Source organism: Chionomys nivalis, chromosome 5 (assembly GCF_950005125.1).
Source record: "Chionomys nivalis chromosome 5, mChiNiv1.1, whole genome shotgun sequence".
Classification (NCBI taxonomy): domain Eukaryota; kingdom Metazoa; phylum Chordata; class Mammalia; order Rodentia; family Cricetidae; genus Chionomys; species Chionomys nivalis.
In genome coordinates, this window is record NC_080090.1 from 78,832,478 (window position 1) to 78,847,613 (window position 15,136).

The window sequence follows — 15,136 nt, forward strand, 5'->3', positions numbered from 1 at the left end:
TTTAACTCCTAGGAGAAGCTTAAAAATAAAACAAAGCGGCTCAAAATATCTGCATCCTTATCAGGTCAGACCTATAATTAAATAAATCTCATTGCCAAATTAGTCTCATTATTTTAAAATAGAGCCTGTACCCATAAAGAACATTTCTGTTTTTAATTAACCAAGACTGCATTGACAATAGAACTAAACAAAACAGTGTACTCGAATTGGAGACATAAGTTTGTTTATTATGGTTTTTAATTGCAAGAATCTAATTTTTCAAATGTATATCCTTTGTAATTAAGACTGAATATTCTTAGTAATATGACACAGAAGTTAATTGTAGGAAACTTTGTCCTCTTAATGTTTCCAAATAATATAATTTTATTCTGCTATCATTATTCACCAATGGCTTTTCTTTTTGGAGCATGGACTGTTTTAGGATTTTCGGGTCTCTCGAATGTACATTCTGTTCATAAGTTGTTTTAAAAACATCTTTGGTACTTTATACAAAGATTTTTTGGGGGTATCCTTTATAATAACATAAAGATGAAAGCATGTAATACAACTGATATACATCGACATATTTAGATCTTGGTCCTTAATAATCTTCACCAGAAAAAACACTGGTAATATTTGTAGGCATAATTCTATTAAAAGATAATTCTAATAACAGAACCTCCTAAGACTTATGATAAGTATGAAGAGACACATACAAAATGACATGGCTCTTGATCTCAGCAAACTTTTAGATAAGACAGAGAAACAAGTGGGAAATGTAAGAGCAATACATTAGGGTGTTTAAGAATAATACCAGGAAATTGTGCAGACAGTACCTCATAAGCCTCCCAAATCAGTGTAGAACTAGACTACCTGGATAATGCCAAGTAAGTACTTCATATTTATATATTAGTAAAAGAGCTGATATCCTGAAGGGTCCAGGATATCAAAAGGTTTAAAAGGAAGAATTCTAAATGGCAGATACGGAAAACACATTTCTAAGAAGTATCAACATGAAAGAAGGGACAGAACGTCCTAGTAATTCTACAGAGGACACCACAGCTGGAGCTAGAAACGGTTGAAGAGACATAAACAAGAGTTAGAATATAAACTATCATTTACACATCTGTTCACTTATGACTAGTGTTCACTGTGCCCACCTCTAGAATTCAGCCAATGACCTATGTGTCTATTCCAATACTCACAGAAAACTCAGAAAGTAAAGTGAGCAAGGAAAATATGTACAGTATGTAAAAGAGACAAAGGCGCTAAAGAAAAACAAGCAAATGTTTTGGGAGAGTGCTAAGAGAAATACCATCAGTCAAAACCTATGTGAAGCTCAGCTCTGGATATGTGCCTGCTGTGACCTAAGAATCGAAATAAGGTCTAGTGAAAAGTTGCAGTGGACCAGCAACTTACAGGTTAAGTCACAGGGAAAGTGGGATGTAATGTAGGAACTTTGTCATTCAAAGCAGGTGAATAGGAACTAGGCTTACATTTGACAGGCAATAACTCTCCTATCAAGAATAAAACAAAAGGGAACATTGGTAGATTAGCAAAACTGAGTTGCAGGCTACTGCAGCAGTCCTGAAAAATGTATATGGCCTGCACCAAGGAAATGTGTTGAAAAATAGTAGAAATCAGAGTGGATGTTGACTATATGAACAACCACATGTTCTCAGGGGTTTTCATCTGGAAAGTTAAACTTTCAACTTGGAAGTTAAGGTGAACTCAAAAAATGTTGGGCTGAGCTATTGTTCAGTTGGAATTCAGCAATGGAGAAGGCTGTGACTTGGCAGGATACTGAAAATGTTGTTCTTCATCATGTTAGGGAAGAAGAGTGCAGGAGCTGGTTGGAACATGATAAGCTTAGGATGAATTCTGGACAGCCAAGTGGAGAATCTGAGTATAGAACATACTTGGGATATGGGGAAAAGGCAGGCATTGTCCACCGTGGTCACTGGAAAATAGGCATAATGAGATATGTCACGAAGGTCCCACAGCAGAAACAGCAAATATGAGCAAACCTCTGCTTCTGATTTAGGAATGATATGGTAACATTAACTGTATGTTGAAGAAAATGACATATGTACCATGAAATGAATTCATTGCTAGAAAATAGCAGGATTCCCCTGAACAGCTTTTACATACGCAGAAGATTCCTGGAGAAAATTGAATGTTCTAATGAGCCTCACTCTAACCTCATTTACAGGAATATTACTGAGACAGATCAAAGATTCATAAGAGGAAATTCAACCATGATTCAATTTCATAAGTAATTATCACACATACTACTACAGTAGCCAAACTTGACTTATTCATTTACTAATCCTCATCTAATATCCAATGAAATTCAGAATTAAATTGAATTTATTTTTATTTATTTAATAAATTCAAATAAATATATAATTATTTAAATTTTAAATATTTATTTATTTTAACTTAAATAAATTCTAAATTAAAGTCACTTTCTAAACATGCTGGATTATTATATATATGATAAACTCATTTTTCTCTCTTACTTGTGTATTTTTGTTTGATCTTAAGGTAAAATTTAAGGAGACAAACTTATAACGGGAGTTAGTCATCAGGTTTTAGTTCTTCTTTGAATATTGTTGTAAATTAACTAGGAAGGCCAGGAGTCCTGGGGGTTAATGAGATAAATGTTTTGTATGAATATCATTACACACTCAGATATCTTCCCTACTGTTCTTGCAAAGAACAAAGACTAAGAGGAAGGCAACAACTTGGCAGAAGTATGTTAAGCAAAGTAACAGAATTATGAATGAAAAAACCCTAAATACATCAATAAATTAATATTACTTAACTAAATAAATATTCGTAGGCTGAAACCATCTCGAGAGATTCCTGAGTGTTTCCATTGAAGGGTAACAAGGGCATTGTAACAGAAAGTATGTGGAAAGCTTGCATACTCTAGAGCATATGTGATTCAATAATAAAAGGGCACTCAAATCTGTAGTGAGATGAGCCCATTTTAAGGAATAGTCATAGCATTTTGACTGGTACATTCATGGAACACAGTTCAGATTATCATTAAACAATAATGCACTCACAAACCTTGGAAGACACGAATTACCTAAAGATCAGATCAGTTCATAAAAATGTTTCACATCCTTTAAAAAGTGAATAACATCCTGCTAATTATAATAATTCAAAACAATTAAAATATTGTGATCATGAGACAGAGAAAGCTTACCAATCATTTCCCTGTGAAGGTTTCTCAAGCAGCACACGAATAATGTATAATAAACAGCTTAACAATTTGAGGGAAAAGTTGAACAAGCGGATTCTTAGACCTTTAAGCAAATAACAAAATTTGTTTTAATTTGAAATCAGGACATAAAAGAGAAAGAAAAAAATATGGTCAAAATATCAACTTTCAATAAGTAGTTAGAAGGTATTTAAAAAGCACACATTGTAATTGTCTAAACTTCCTGAAGTTTTTGGTAGCTGAATTTTAATCATCCAGCTACTAAAATAAAATTTGAGTGTTATAGAATCAATGAAATACAAATGACAGTGCATTCCACAGATGGGAGATTCAGGTTTTAAAAGTCAAAAGCTACAAAGTTATCATTCAGTCAAGGTTGGTACAAGTTTCTCAGTGCATAACTGTAAGTTCTTTAGTCATTGCTTGGGGATTAACTTTAGCCTAAAAATCAAGCTGCCCCCCACATACACCATCATAAATCCTATGACTCTCTAACTCCTTATTGATTTGTTTATAGACTAAGCATGTTTATATAATTATGTGTGATACTTGTGCTATCATATATATGTTATGACATATATCATCTCCTAATTATGTATCATTACAAAGGGAAGTCATTACAGCTTGTGTTGTCAAAGACACATCTAGACAAATACCTTTCTCATACTTTAATTGAACAAATTTAACTTTTTAAAAACTAGGCTTCATGCCAGTGGAATCTTAAATTTTTTTAATTTTTATTTTTATTTATTTATTAAAGATTTCTGCCTTCTCCCCGCCACCACCTCCCATTTCCCTCCCCCTCCCCTATCAAGTCCCCCTCCCTCATCATCCCTAAGAGTAATCCGGGTTCCCTGCCCTGTGGGAAGTCCAAGGACCACCCAGCTCCATCCAGGTCTAGTAAATTTTGTGAAAATTAAGACCATCATGGATATGCCATACAAACTGCTTAGGTCACAGCTGGAAGGACCAGGATTCTTGATGTAGAAGATTAAGTAAACATTCTCTGAACTGATTAACGGACACTTTATGTAATTAACAGTGTAATTTGCTTTATGTATAAAATTGTAAGAAAGGCCTTCTAGTAATTATTAATTGATGGAATCTAGAATGAAATGTTACCTTTTCATTTTATTTTTGTAGAGTGAATTATAACATTCCTTAACAGTACACTTTTTTATTTGTGCAATTGCTTCTAGTTTTCTCATTAAAGGGCTGAAGTTTTTTTGTAGGTTACCATTGTCTCTAGATTCAGGTCAGTTGCTGCAATAAAGCATTCTAAACAAAAACATCACAGGGTTGAAAAGGGTTTATTTCATCTCATAGTTTATAGTTTTATAAAAATGGCTCTCCTTTTTACTTAGATGAGTATTCAAACAATGCCTGGCCTAACATTGATTAAGTGTATTGAGGAAGCCCTCATTTGTAAGATTTAATCCCTTTAGTAGTAATCTACAGATAGGGCTTCCTTGGAAATTCTAAAATCAAAGTTAGGAAAGCACTGGTTATTTCTAACTTTATTATTGAAGCTACTCTGTAATTGAGAATATCTCACCAGTATGGTTTAACTACTGATGTATTTCCTATAGGCAGTATACGGATATGCGCTCACAAACCAGAATTTTCTGTATGAATGCTACCTGCTAACACACAATTTAGTTTAAATCAGTGCAAAGAGATCCATGGGTTAAAATTTTCAACCCTAACTCTATGCTGGTACAGTTAAGTTGTCTATGCTTCTTATATTGTAAGCCACAATTTTGTTATTATTAACAGTCTAAAGGCACATAGGATTGTGCAAAGCAGCAAGTATCAAACACAGTTTAACAAGGATTCTTATTTTATATACTCCGAGTCTTCAGTGGTTCCCAATTTATTAATAAGAATCTTCAGGATGTTAACCTCTGAAACTGACCCTATTCTTATGTAAGTTCTTCCTCTATAGGAAGAACTACATCCATCCTTAAACTTCAGGGTACACTTGATGCGTATTGTCATCAGGAGTGATTGGCAACCATTGAATTATTCCCTTATTAACTCAGAAAATTATTCCCTATTATTAATACTTAATTTCTTGAAACTTGACGAATGATAGCTTACACAGTCCTCACATGTGAAAGCATGAGTCAATTAAATTGTGATGTATTGTTGTTTAGGGGAAGATTTTGAGACAGGGTCTCACTCTCTAATCAAGATAATTTGATAGTGACTCTGTAGCCTAAATTATCCTCCAGCTCTTTTGGTACCAGCCAATTAAGATTGTTTAAAAAATATTATTTGAGTGTTTGGCATAAACATATAATGTACTGTCATCATTCTCACCCCAGTTACTCTTTTGTTCCCCTTTACTCTTGCTCTACCTGTTCTACTCCCCAACACAAGCACATCCTAATTTCACACATTTTGTTTTAATTTCAAAACCCTTGAATTAAATTGGGGTTACTTGATGAATATTGGACAGGGTATTTCCAGGAGCATGACAATTACCCAGTGAATATACCACTGTACAAAATGGCCTCCCTATCTCCAGCAACCATTAACTGCCAAAACACGGAGACATAAGACCCATGAGCCCCTCCCCAACACATACTTTAAGCTTCCATGACTTTGAATTTCTGATCCTTCTGGCTCATCATTCTGAGTGCTGAGATTAAAGGTGTGCTCTACTTAAATTATGTTTATATTTTTCAGAATTCACTATGGCACACAGGGCTCTATTTATTCATGTGGGGTTTAGAGACATTAAATAATAAATAGACTTTTCAACTAGTAGATGTAGCATCTTCTGTTTTTTTTCAGTTGTTGCTATTCAATTTTTTATGTGTACTCCTAAGTATTCTCCTCATTTCATTTTGTTATACAAACAATAATTTTGTGAAATATTACACTGTTGAAATTTTGAGATAGATTCCTGTTCAAAGAATAAAATGAGTTATGGAAATAACTTACTTGATCGCTGGTTTTTTATGAAAAACAATTTTAATCTCTCTTTAAATGTGTTTTCATTCATGTAGAATTCAACTTGAACCCTGAAAGCAGAAAGTAAAAACAAATTTATATAAGTTCATTGCTTCTTTATTTTATGGAAATTAATATAAACAGACTTTATTGTTCTTCAGATACATAAAAATTAAACTATTTGAATTAATGTATCGTATATTTGGAGTGAAATTATATGTGTTATAACCTAGGAACTGTGTAAAATATAGTAGTGCCATTTCAGAAAAAGAATCCCTTGCTTTTTAATTTTTAAAAACTTCTCAAATATCATGCACAGTTAGCTTTATAAATGAGTGGGTTAACAATTCACATAGATGATTTCCAAAAAAAATTACCTTTTAAAACTTTAATATATATTTAAAATTACTCCTCCCCAAAAGAATCATTTCCCCCAATATTTTCTGATGTAAGAATAAGAATTATAGTACTGAGAGGAGTCATGGACACCTCAAGAAAATTCACAAAAACAACTACCCTGAACTCAAAGTAGCTCACAGAGTCTGAATCAACAACCACTGAGCCTGCATAGGACCAACATACACCCTCTACATATATTTAAGAGTTTTTTAGCATCGTCTACTTGAAGCACTCCTAACAATGTAAGGAGGGGCTGTCCCTAACATTTTGGCTGACTCTTGGGAACCTATTTTTCTACTGGTTGCCTTGCCCAGCCTTAATACAAGGGGAGGAGCTTAATCCTACTACAACTTGATATGCCATGCTTTGTTGATACCCATGGGAGGCTTGTCCCTTTCAGAACAGAAACACAGGAGAACAGTATGGGGAAGGGCAGAGAAGAGGTGGGCAGAGGAAATGGGAAGAGAGGAGGGAGGCAAAACTGGGATTAGAATGTAAAATAAATAAGTACATTTAATTAAATAAAAGAACGAACTCAATAAATGAAAAATTACCCTTCTGGCAGGGCCATCATTGATTCACTTACAAAGCAGGACTCTAATATCCTAATGAATACTAGGTTTTCTCAAGCCTTCCATTCTACCTAGAACCTACTTAGCACAGAGGTGAGTTCACACTTTCCTTTATTGTTTAGTTATTTTGTCTCATATTTAAATATATAGATATCAACATAGAGTTCTAATGAGCATCAGCAGGTTAAGGTTACGTATTATAAAGAAGCAAGCCCACTGAGGGTAAAATGCCTGTTAATCTACCGGGAACTAAAGTCAACCATTCCCAGTACAGCACCTTTCTACGTCATTTATCAACATCCACAGAACTGCATATTTCTCCCTCATGTATCGCTGTCCACAGAACCTCACATTCTGTTTTATGTATTAGCATTTTCCCTAATATTCCTCATGATATATGATGGAAATAATATTTTCAAGCAGTAAAAAGAATTCTGTCAAGTGCAATGATTTGTTAACAGTCAACAAGTGTCTCAGTTTCACACACATTCATTCTGGGTTTTGACTCAAAAAAAAAAAAAACAGTTAAGAGAGAATTTCAATGCTTACATAATCAAAATTTTCTTTAGATTTTCCTAACATCACAGACTTTTGAATATGCAATCTGCATGTCCTCAATATATTCAGCAGCTGGTTTTATGCAATTTGTGTGTCTTTACATATACTAAGCAGTTGGTTTTGTTGATTTTTTTAAAGAAGACATATATACAGGAAATAAAAGCCGAGAGAAGAATATAATTGACACAGGATGCTATGTGTTAAAAGAATACTACACGGTTGTACAATTCCACAATCTCTCTAATCTATATATGTAAGAAAATCCATAGTAGTTAAGAAAAAAATCAGAAGTCTTTGCTGCACAAAAGGTTTTTATTTATGATAAACCAAATTTATTCAAATATTAGATTATTCATTTTTTGCTATCATATCTCAAATTATTTCTATCAACATTTTAAAAGCATTTCTCATCATTTCATCACTATTTAAATAAAATGAGGTGTGGGTCTGACATACAGTTTATATTTACTTGGTAATTTCACCAAAATGAATCATAAAGATTACAGTGTCTTTTCAGCACGTGGTGTCTGTAAGTCTATGCATATGCTCACTCACCTATGGAATCACACTCTCACAAAAGTCCATGCAACACAAGCAGGCACAAAGCCCTGTTTGTATCTTCAAAATCCTTCATTGGCTATGCTTCCCTTGTTTGTGAAATAAAAAGTCAGTTCATTTGAAATGAAGAAACTGTAACACTGATACTGAGATTAAATAGTTAAAATTTGTTACGGATACAAAAAACATGAGAAGATATGTGGCTATAATAAAAAATATTAGAAAAGGCCTTCCTGATTTGCTTCTTAGAATTACCAAATGTATAAACAGGTCCATCAATTCTTCAAATAGTAGCTGGAGCCAATTACGAGCATGGACTAAAGGCAATATACAACAAGCCAACAGCCAACATCAAACTAAATGGAGGAAAACGCATAGCAATCCCACTAAAATCAGGAACAAGACAAGGCTTTCCACTCTCTCCATATCTATTCTATATAGTACTTGAGATTCTACCTAGAGCAATAAGACAATAAAAGGAGATCAAGGAAATTCATTTTATAATTCAAATGAAATTATGTAAATAAAATAATCAGGACTATGGAATGCATGTCTTTGGAGAAAAATTATAAAGAACAGAGAGGATTAATAACTATGGAGAGATAAGAGTTGTGGAATGACTGTCCTTAAATAATGAGATAGCGAACGTCATTTAAATAATATAACTAACGTAACAGTTAGTTCTAGAAAACAAAAGAATTATGAATCAAAATTACTTAATTTGAAAAGGCTATCATCGAGAAACTGAGAGTTCCATAATATACTTAAACATGCCAAAGATGAAATGACAGCTTGCCAGCCACTCAGTTCTTTCTTGAAGGTACATACAGTTTGGAATATTAGTGTGTTTTTCATTACAATGATTTTCTAATTTCCATTCAATCATAAAATTATATGAAACAAACTTTTTTAAATTTTTATTGAGCTCTACGTTTTTCTCTGTTCCCATCCCCGCCTCTCCCCTCCCCTTCAACTCTCTCCCAAGGTCCCCAATGCTCCCAATTTACTCAAAAGATCTTGTCTTTTTCTACTTTCCATGTAGATTAGGTCTATGTATGTCTCTCTTAGGGTCCTCATTGTTGTCTAGGTTCTCTGGGATTGTGAAACAAAACTCTTGCCGGGCGGTGGTGGCACACGCCTTTAATCCCAGCACTTGGGAGGCAGAGGCAGGTGGATCTCTGTGAGTTCGAGACCAGCCTGGTCTACAAGAGCTAGTTCCAGGACAGGCTCCAAAACCACAGAGAAACCCTGTCTCGAAAAAAGCAAAAAATAAATAAATAAATAAATAAATAAATAAATAAATAAATAAATAAACAAAACTCTTTTTTATTTTATTTATTTTTTATTAATTAATTTATTTAATTATTAAAGATTTCTGCCTCTTCCCCGCCACCACCTCCGATTCCCCTCCCCTCCCCCAATCAAATCTTCCTCCCTCCTCAGCCCAAAGAGCAAGCAGGTTTCCCTGCCCTGTGGGAGGTCCAAGGACCACCCACCTCCATCCAGGTCTATTAAGGTAAGCATCCAAACTACCTGGGCTCCCACAAAGCCATTACGTGCAATAGGATCAAGAACCCATTGCCATTGTTCTTCTGTTCTCAGTAGTCCTCATTGTCCATTATGTTCAGCGAGACCAGTTTTGTCCCATGCTTTTTCAGACCCCGGCCAGCTGGCCTTGGTGAGTTCCCGATAGAACATCCCCATTGCCTCAGTGTGTGGGTGCACCCCTCACGGTCCTGAGTTCCTTGCTCGTGCTCTCTCTCCTTCTGCTTCTCCTTTGGATCATGAGACTTCAGTCCAGTGCTCCAATGTTGGTCTCTGTCTCTGTCTTCTTTCATCGCCTGATGAAGGTTAATATTCAGGAGGTTCAAATGGCCAAAAGACACTTAAGATCGTGCTCAACTTCCTTAGCAATCAGGGAAATGCAAATCAAGACAACATTAAGATACCATCTTACACCTGTCAGAATGGCTAAAATCAAAAACACCAATGATAGCCTCTGCTGGAGAGGTTGTGGAGAAAGGGGCACTCTCATCCATTGCTGGTGGGAATGCAAACTTGTGCAACCACTTTGGAAAGCAGTGTGGCGGTTTCTCAGGAAAGTCAGGTTCAACCTACCTCTCGACCCAGCAATACCACTATTGGGAATATACCCAAGAGATGCCTTATCATACAACAAAAGTATATGCTCAACTATGTTCATAGCAGCATTGTTTGTAATAGCCAGAACCTGGAAACAACCTAGATGCCCTTCAATGGAAGAATGAATGAAGAAAGTATGGAATATATACATATTAGAGTACTACTCAGCAGTAAAAAACAATGACTTCTTGAATTTTGCATACAAATGGACGGAAATAGAAAACACTATCCTGAGTGAGTTAAGCCAGACCCAAAAAGAGGAACATTGGATGTACTCACTCATATTTGGTTTTAGCCATAAATAAAGGACATTGAGACTATAATTCGTGATTCTAGAGAAGCTAAATAAGAAGGTGAACCCAAAGATAAACAAAACTCTTAACTAATCTGTTGATCTTACCGAGCCAATACTATACTGTGAAACGGCCAATATGAAAGCACAGATTTATACAAATGGGTTTTAAGATTGATGAGAATGAAAAGATGGAATTAATGCTTTAGATTTGTTGTCGTAAATACAGATAAAAAACATTTGGATGCCAAATCAAGAGGTTTATTCTTTTTTCCTATATAGGATGGGTGAAGCTGATGAGAGAAGAATAGAAAGACAAGAAGAAAAGAAGATGAAGAAAAGAAGTAGAAGGAAAAAGAAGGCAGAAAATAAAAACGAAGAAACACAGGGGAAAAAAGAAGTACATATAATACAGAATCAAACTTTCTTTGACAAATCACATGAAAACTTGTCCCCTCCCTCCCTCCCTATCTCCTTTCTTCCTTTCCTTCCTCTACGTCTCTGCGTGCCTGTCTCTCTTCTAACCACCCTCCTAACTTCTGTATCTAATTTAATTTCCCTAGAAAATGATGTTTTAAATAATGAACAAATCAACTTACATCAGTTTTCAAAATGTCATTTTTTTATTACAAGCCCATATCAAAGATAAAATTTAGACTATCTAGACTATTTTTCTACATTTATCCTGAAACATAACAATGGAAACACTTAAAAGAAATTTTCATTTTATTCTTAAGTTATCTTCAACTGCAAAGTTTTTCTAATAAAATAATTTTATTTTATGTTATCTGATAATGTCTATTGCTTTATTTGAATAGGTATATTTATAATTAGGAGCAATTGTGTTGAGATTATATATATATATTGTCTTTTTACATTTATTACTTTGTTTTTAGCAAAACAATCATTTCATAATGAAATATTCACCTTTTTTATTTTCTTTTTGTGGTTTTGGAGTTATTCACTTGATAACAAAGTCCATTTAAAAAGTAAAACAAGCCGGGCGGTGGTGGCGCAGGCTTTTAATCCCAGAATTCGGGAGGCAGAGGCAGGCGAATCTCTGTGAGTTTGAGGCAGCCTCATCTACAAGAGTTAGTTCCAGGACAGGAAACAAAAGCTACGGAGAAACCCTGTCTCGAAAATCCAAAAAAAAAAGAAAAAAGAAAAAAAAAGTAAAACAAGTAATTCTGATATGCTTTTATTTTAAGAATCAGCCCCCACTGCCTTCACACTAATTCTACTGTTGACACTTGAGACTATGCATCACACTCATACTTAGATAAGCTGCATCAGAGAGTCTAGATATTATTATGAAACCTACCTCTAGTTAGACAAAATTGTGATACATTGATGCTTTTTTTTGGCTGGTAGATTTGTGGTGGATTATTTTATTCACTAATATCCTATTAATGTTTAAGATGAAAACATCTTAATTATCTTGAGAAAATTTAGATTTACTTCCATGGCTACTGAATGAATGATAGTTTTGGAGTTTTTCCATGCATATTTCCATTTTCAATGTGTTATCCTCTTTTTTAAAAAGGTAGGATATTTGAATAGAAATCCTATTGCTGTTTCTATATTCCAAAAATTTGGAATTACTGTAGAGATGGAGGAACACGGGGCTGTAAATCTTCCCTAATGATAACTGCTTTGTGCTCTTTTAATTTAGCACTGGTTTTTCATTTTCCTCTCATTCTATTGCTATAGTGCTTGAATTTTATGTAAAAACCACTCTAGAGCTCATTATATTGTAATTTCCCTTCTTTTCTCTTAAAATTCTTATCCAATAACTTTAAAATAGGCCTTATTTTAACAACACAAAAAGTAATTTTGATACAGGATATCAATGCAGGAACACTATTTTACTATTCTTGACACCTGGAAATCTATTCAGAATATAAAATCAGACATCCTCCTTTGGATCTCATGGCCATGTACATCAATATCAAAGTGATTCTGCCTCTGTGTCTACTGGGTGCTACTTGGTGCTGTTGTTTGCATTTTATTATTGGTCCCATAATACTGGTTGGGGAATGAGTGAATAAAGTCCTTATTATCATACTCCTGCAAACAAATATCTTGATAAGACTCTCTGGACCCTAGGGTTTTATCAGACAGCTTCAGCTTCTAAAGATGCATATTACCACTGATGTGGTGTGGGAGATCCTTCTGTTTATGCATTGCCTTTATTGGTTAATAAATAAAAAACTGTTTTGAGCCTTTTGCAGGGAAGAACAGAACTAGGTGGGGAAAGCTAGGCTGTATGCTTGGAGAAAGAAGAGCAGAGTCAGAGAGAGAAGCTATGTAGCCCTGCTGGAGTTGAACAGAACTTTACCTGGTAAGCCACAGCCACATGGCAACACACACATTACTAGAAATGGTTTAAATTCAGATGTAAGAGTTAACCAATAAGAAGATAGACCTAGCCGGGCGGTGGGGGTGCACGCCTTTAATCCCAGCACTCAGGATGCAGAGGTAGGTGGATCTCTGTGAGTTCAAGACCAGCCTGGTCTACAAGAGCTAGTTCCAGGACAGGCTCCAAAACCACAGAGAAACCCTGTCTCGAAAAAAAAAAAAAAAGAAGATAGACCTAATGGGCCACGCAGTAATTAAAATAATGTAGTTTCTGTGTGATTATTTCAGGGCTGAGCAGTTGGGAATATATAAGTGGCCTCCTCCTACACTTATATTAACCTGCTTTTTGTTCACAAAGTTTATATGTAGATATTATAATGATGTACATTGCTCCCAGGGCAGTATCCCGTGCTAAGAACATTTTACCTGGCTTTTTATGTGTATTTTAGTTGTTGAGCCTTTCAAATCTACATTTGGTCTCTATCTGATGAGTAAGAAGGAATGTGCCATCTTTTCATGTAGTACCAATGTTCTCTCCATGCTCATGGCAGAAATTTCACCTTTCCAAATGGACTTCATTACTCTACGTTTTCATCTATTCTTTCTACATACATTCTTTTGAATTAAATTGCTGCAGATATAGTTGGTTAAATTGAGAGGAAACTAATCTAGACTAGAAACAACGCTCAATGCAACATCTCAGATTCCTTTATAAGAAGAGTGAATCCTACAAACAGCAAAGGATGGTGGGAGATGTTCAAGTGAGGGAAGGATTGGAGTTCTACCCCACAATTGATCTGTACCCAAAAACCTGTGTCTAAAGTTATGGGACACATACTGCACTGTGGAATGTTGTTGAGTGTTTATCATGTTAATTTCAGGAGTGGCTCAGATGGCTTTCACCAGGTATTCTATTACATATTGCTATCAAAAGAAAACATAAAAAATCTAAAATTCAATGTACAGTGTCTCCTAAATGTTTACTGCTTTGCATTCTGCTGAAGTAGATAAATCAACCACTTAAATCTCTATATTGTGAGATCCATCATTCACATGGGCAATATTTTTAGATATTGTGTAAAGAAAGAAAAATCTGGATTGTTAGTCACTCATCAAATGATTTCCAATATAAACAAGACTGATGAAAAACCAACAACTTCACTGACTCTTTCATCAGTGCTTGCAAGACAATTGGAGGTACTTAGTTTTCTTGCAGTACTTGTAGGTACTTACACATGTGGTTACCACAACAAACACATCACAAATCAATAAAACAAGATTTTCTCTGGACACACCATCATATGCAGCATTGACTTGTTGGGCCTACTCTGTATTTCTTTATTTTAACCAAAATAATTAAATTTAAAAACTCCAATTTACATTTTAGGGTTGGCTAGAGACTTGACTCTAGAGGGTTTCCCAGTTGTCCAAGGGGATGTCTCCAGCTAAGTCCTTGGGCAGCAGAGGAGAGGGTGCCTGAACTGGCCATATCCCATAGCCACACTGATGAGTATCTTGAATATCACCATAGAACCTTCGTCCAGCAATGGAGGGAGATAGAGACAGAGACCCACATTGGAGCACTGGACTAAGCTCCCAATGTCCAGTTGAAGAGTAGAAGGGGGAAGAAGATGCACAAGGAAGTCAGGAGTGCAAGGGGTTCGTCCACCCACTGATCTAATGGGAGCTCAAAAAGGCCAGCTGAACTGGTACTGATGGAGCACCTGATCAAACCAGACTCTCTGAATGTGGCTGATAATGGGGGCTGACTGAGAAGCCAATGATTTGATTCTACTGCATGTCATGGCTTTTTGGGATCCTAGTCTGTTTGGGTGCACAGCTTCCTGGGCCTGTATATAGTGGGGAGGGCTTTGGATTTCCCACAGGGCAGGGTACCCTGCCCTCTCCTAGGACTGGAGAGGGAGGGGGGAGAGTGAGTGGGGGCGTGGGAGGGAAATGATAGGAGGGGAGGAGGTCAAAAAATGAATGGTATTATTTATAAAGCAAAAAATAAAATGTTTGAATTTTAAAAACTCCAATTTACCTCATTTAACATAGAAAACAAAAGATGGAAAATTCAAGAAGTAC

At 35.4% G+C, this 15,136-nt stretch overlaps 1 protein-coding gene across 3 annotated transcripts in view; it reads right to left on the reverse strand.

Annotated features, from left to right (window-relative positions):
* Positions 1-15,136, reverse strand: part of Kcnt2 (potassium sodium-activated channel subfamily T member 2) — a 367,931-nt gene that overhangs the window by 232,007 nt on the left and 120,788 nt on the right. For all 3 annotated transcript variants that reach the window (XR_009057124.1, XM_057769358.1, XM_057769359.1), the window contains exons 2-3: positions 6,161-6,240; positions 3,197-3,296 (exon numbers count right to left, since the gene is read on the reverse strand). Coding sequence is in view for 2 of the 3 variants with exons in the window: in XM_057769358.1 (XP_057625341.1) it covers positions 3,197-3,296; positions 6,161-6,240 (180 nt within the window). In the remaining variant the exon portion in view is untranslated. The remainder of the gene's footprint in view (positions 1-3,196; positions 3,297-6,160; positions 6,241-15,136) is intronic.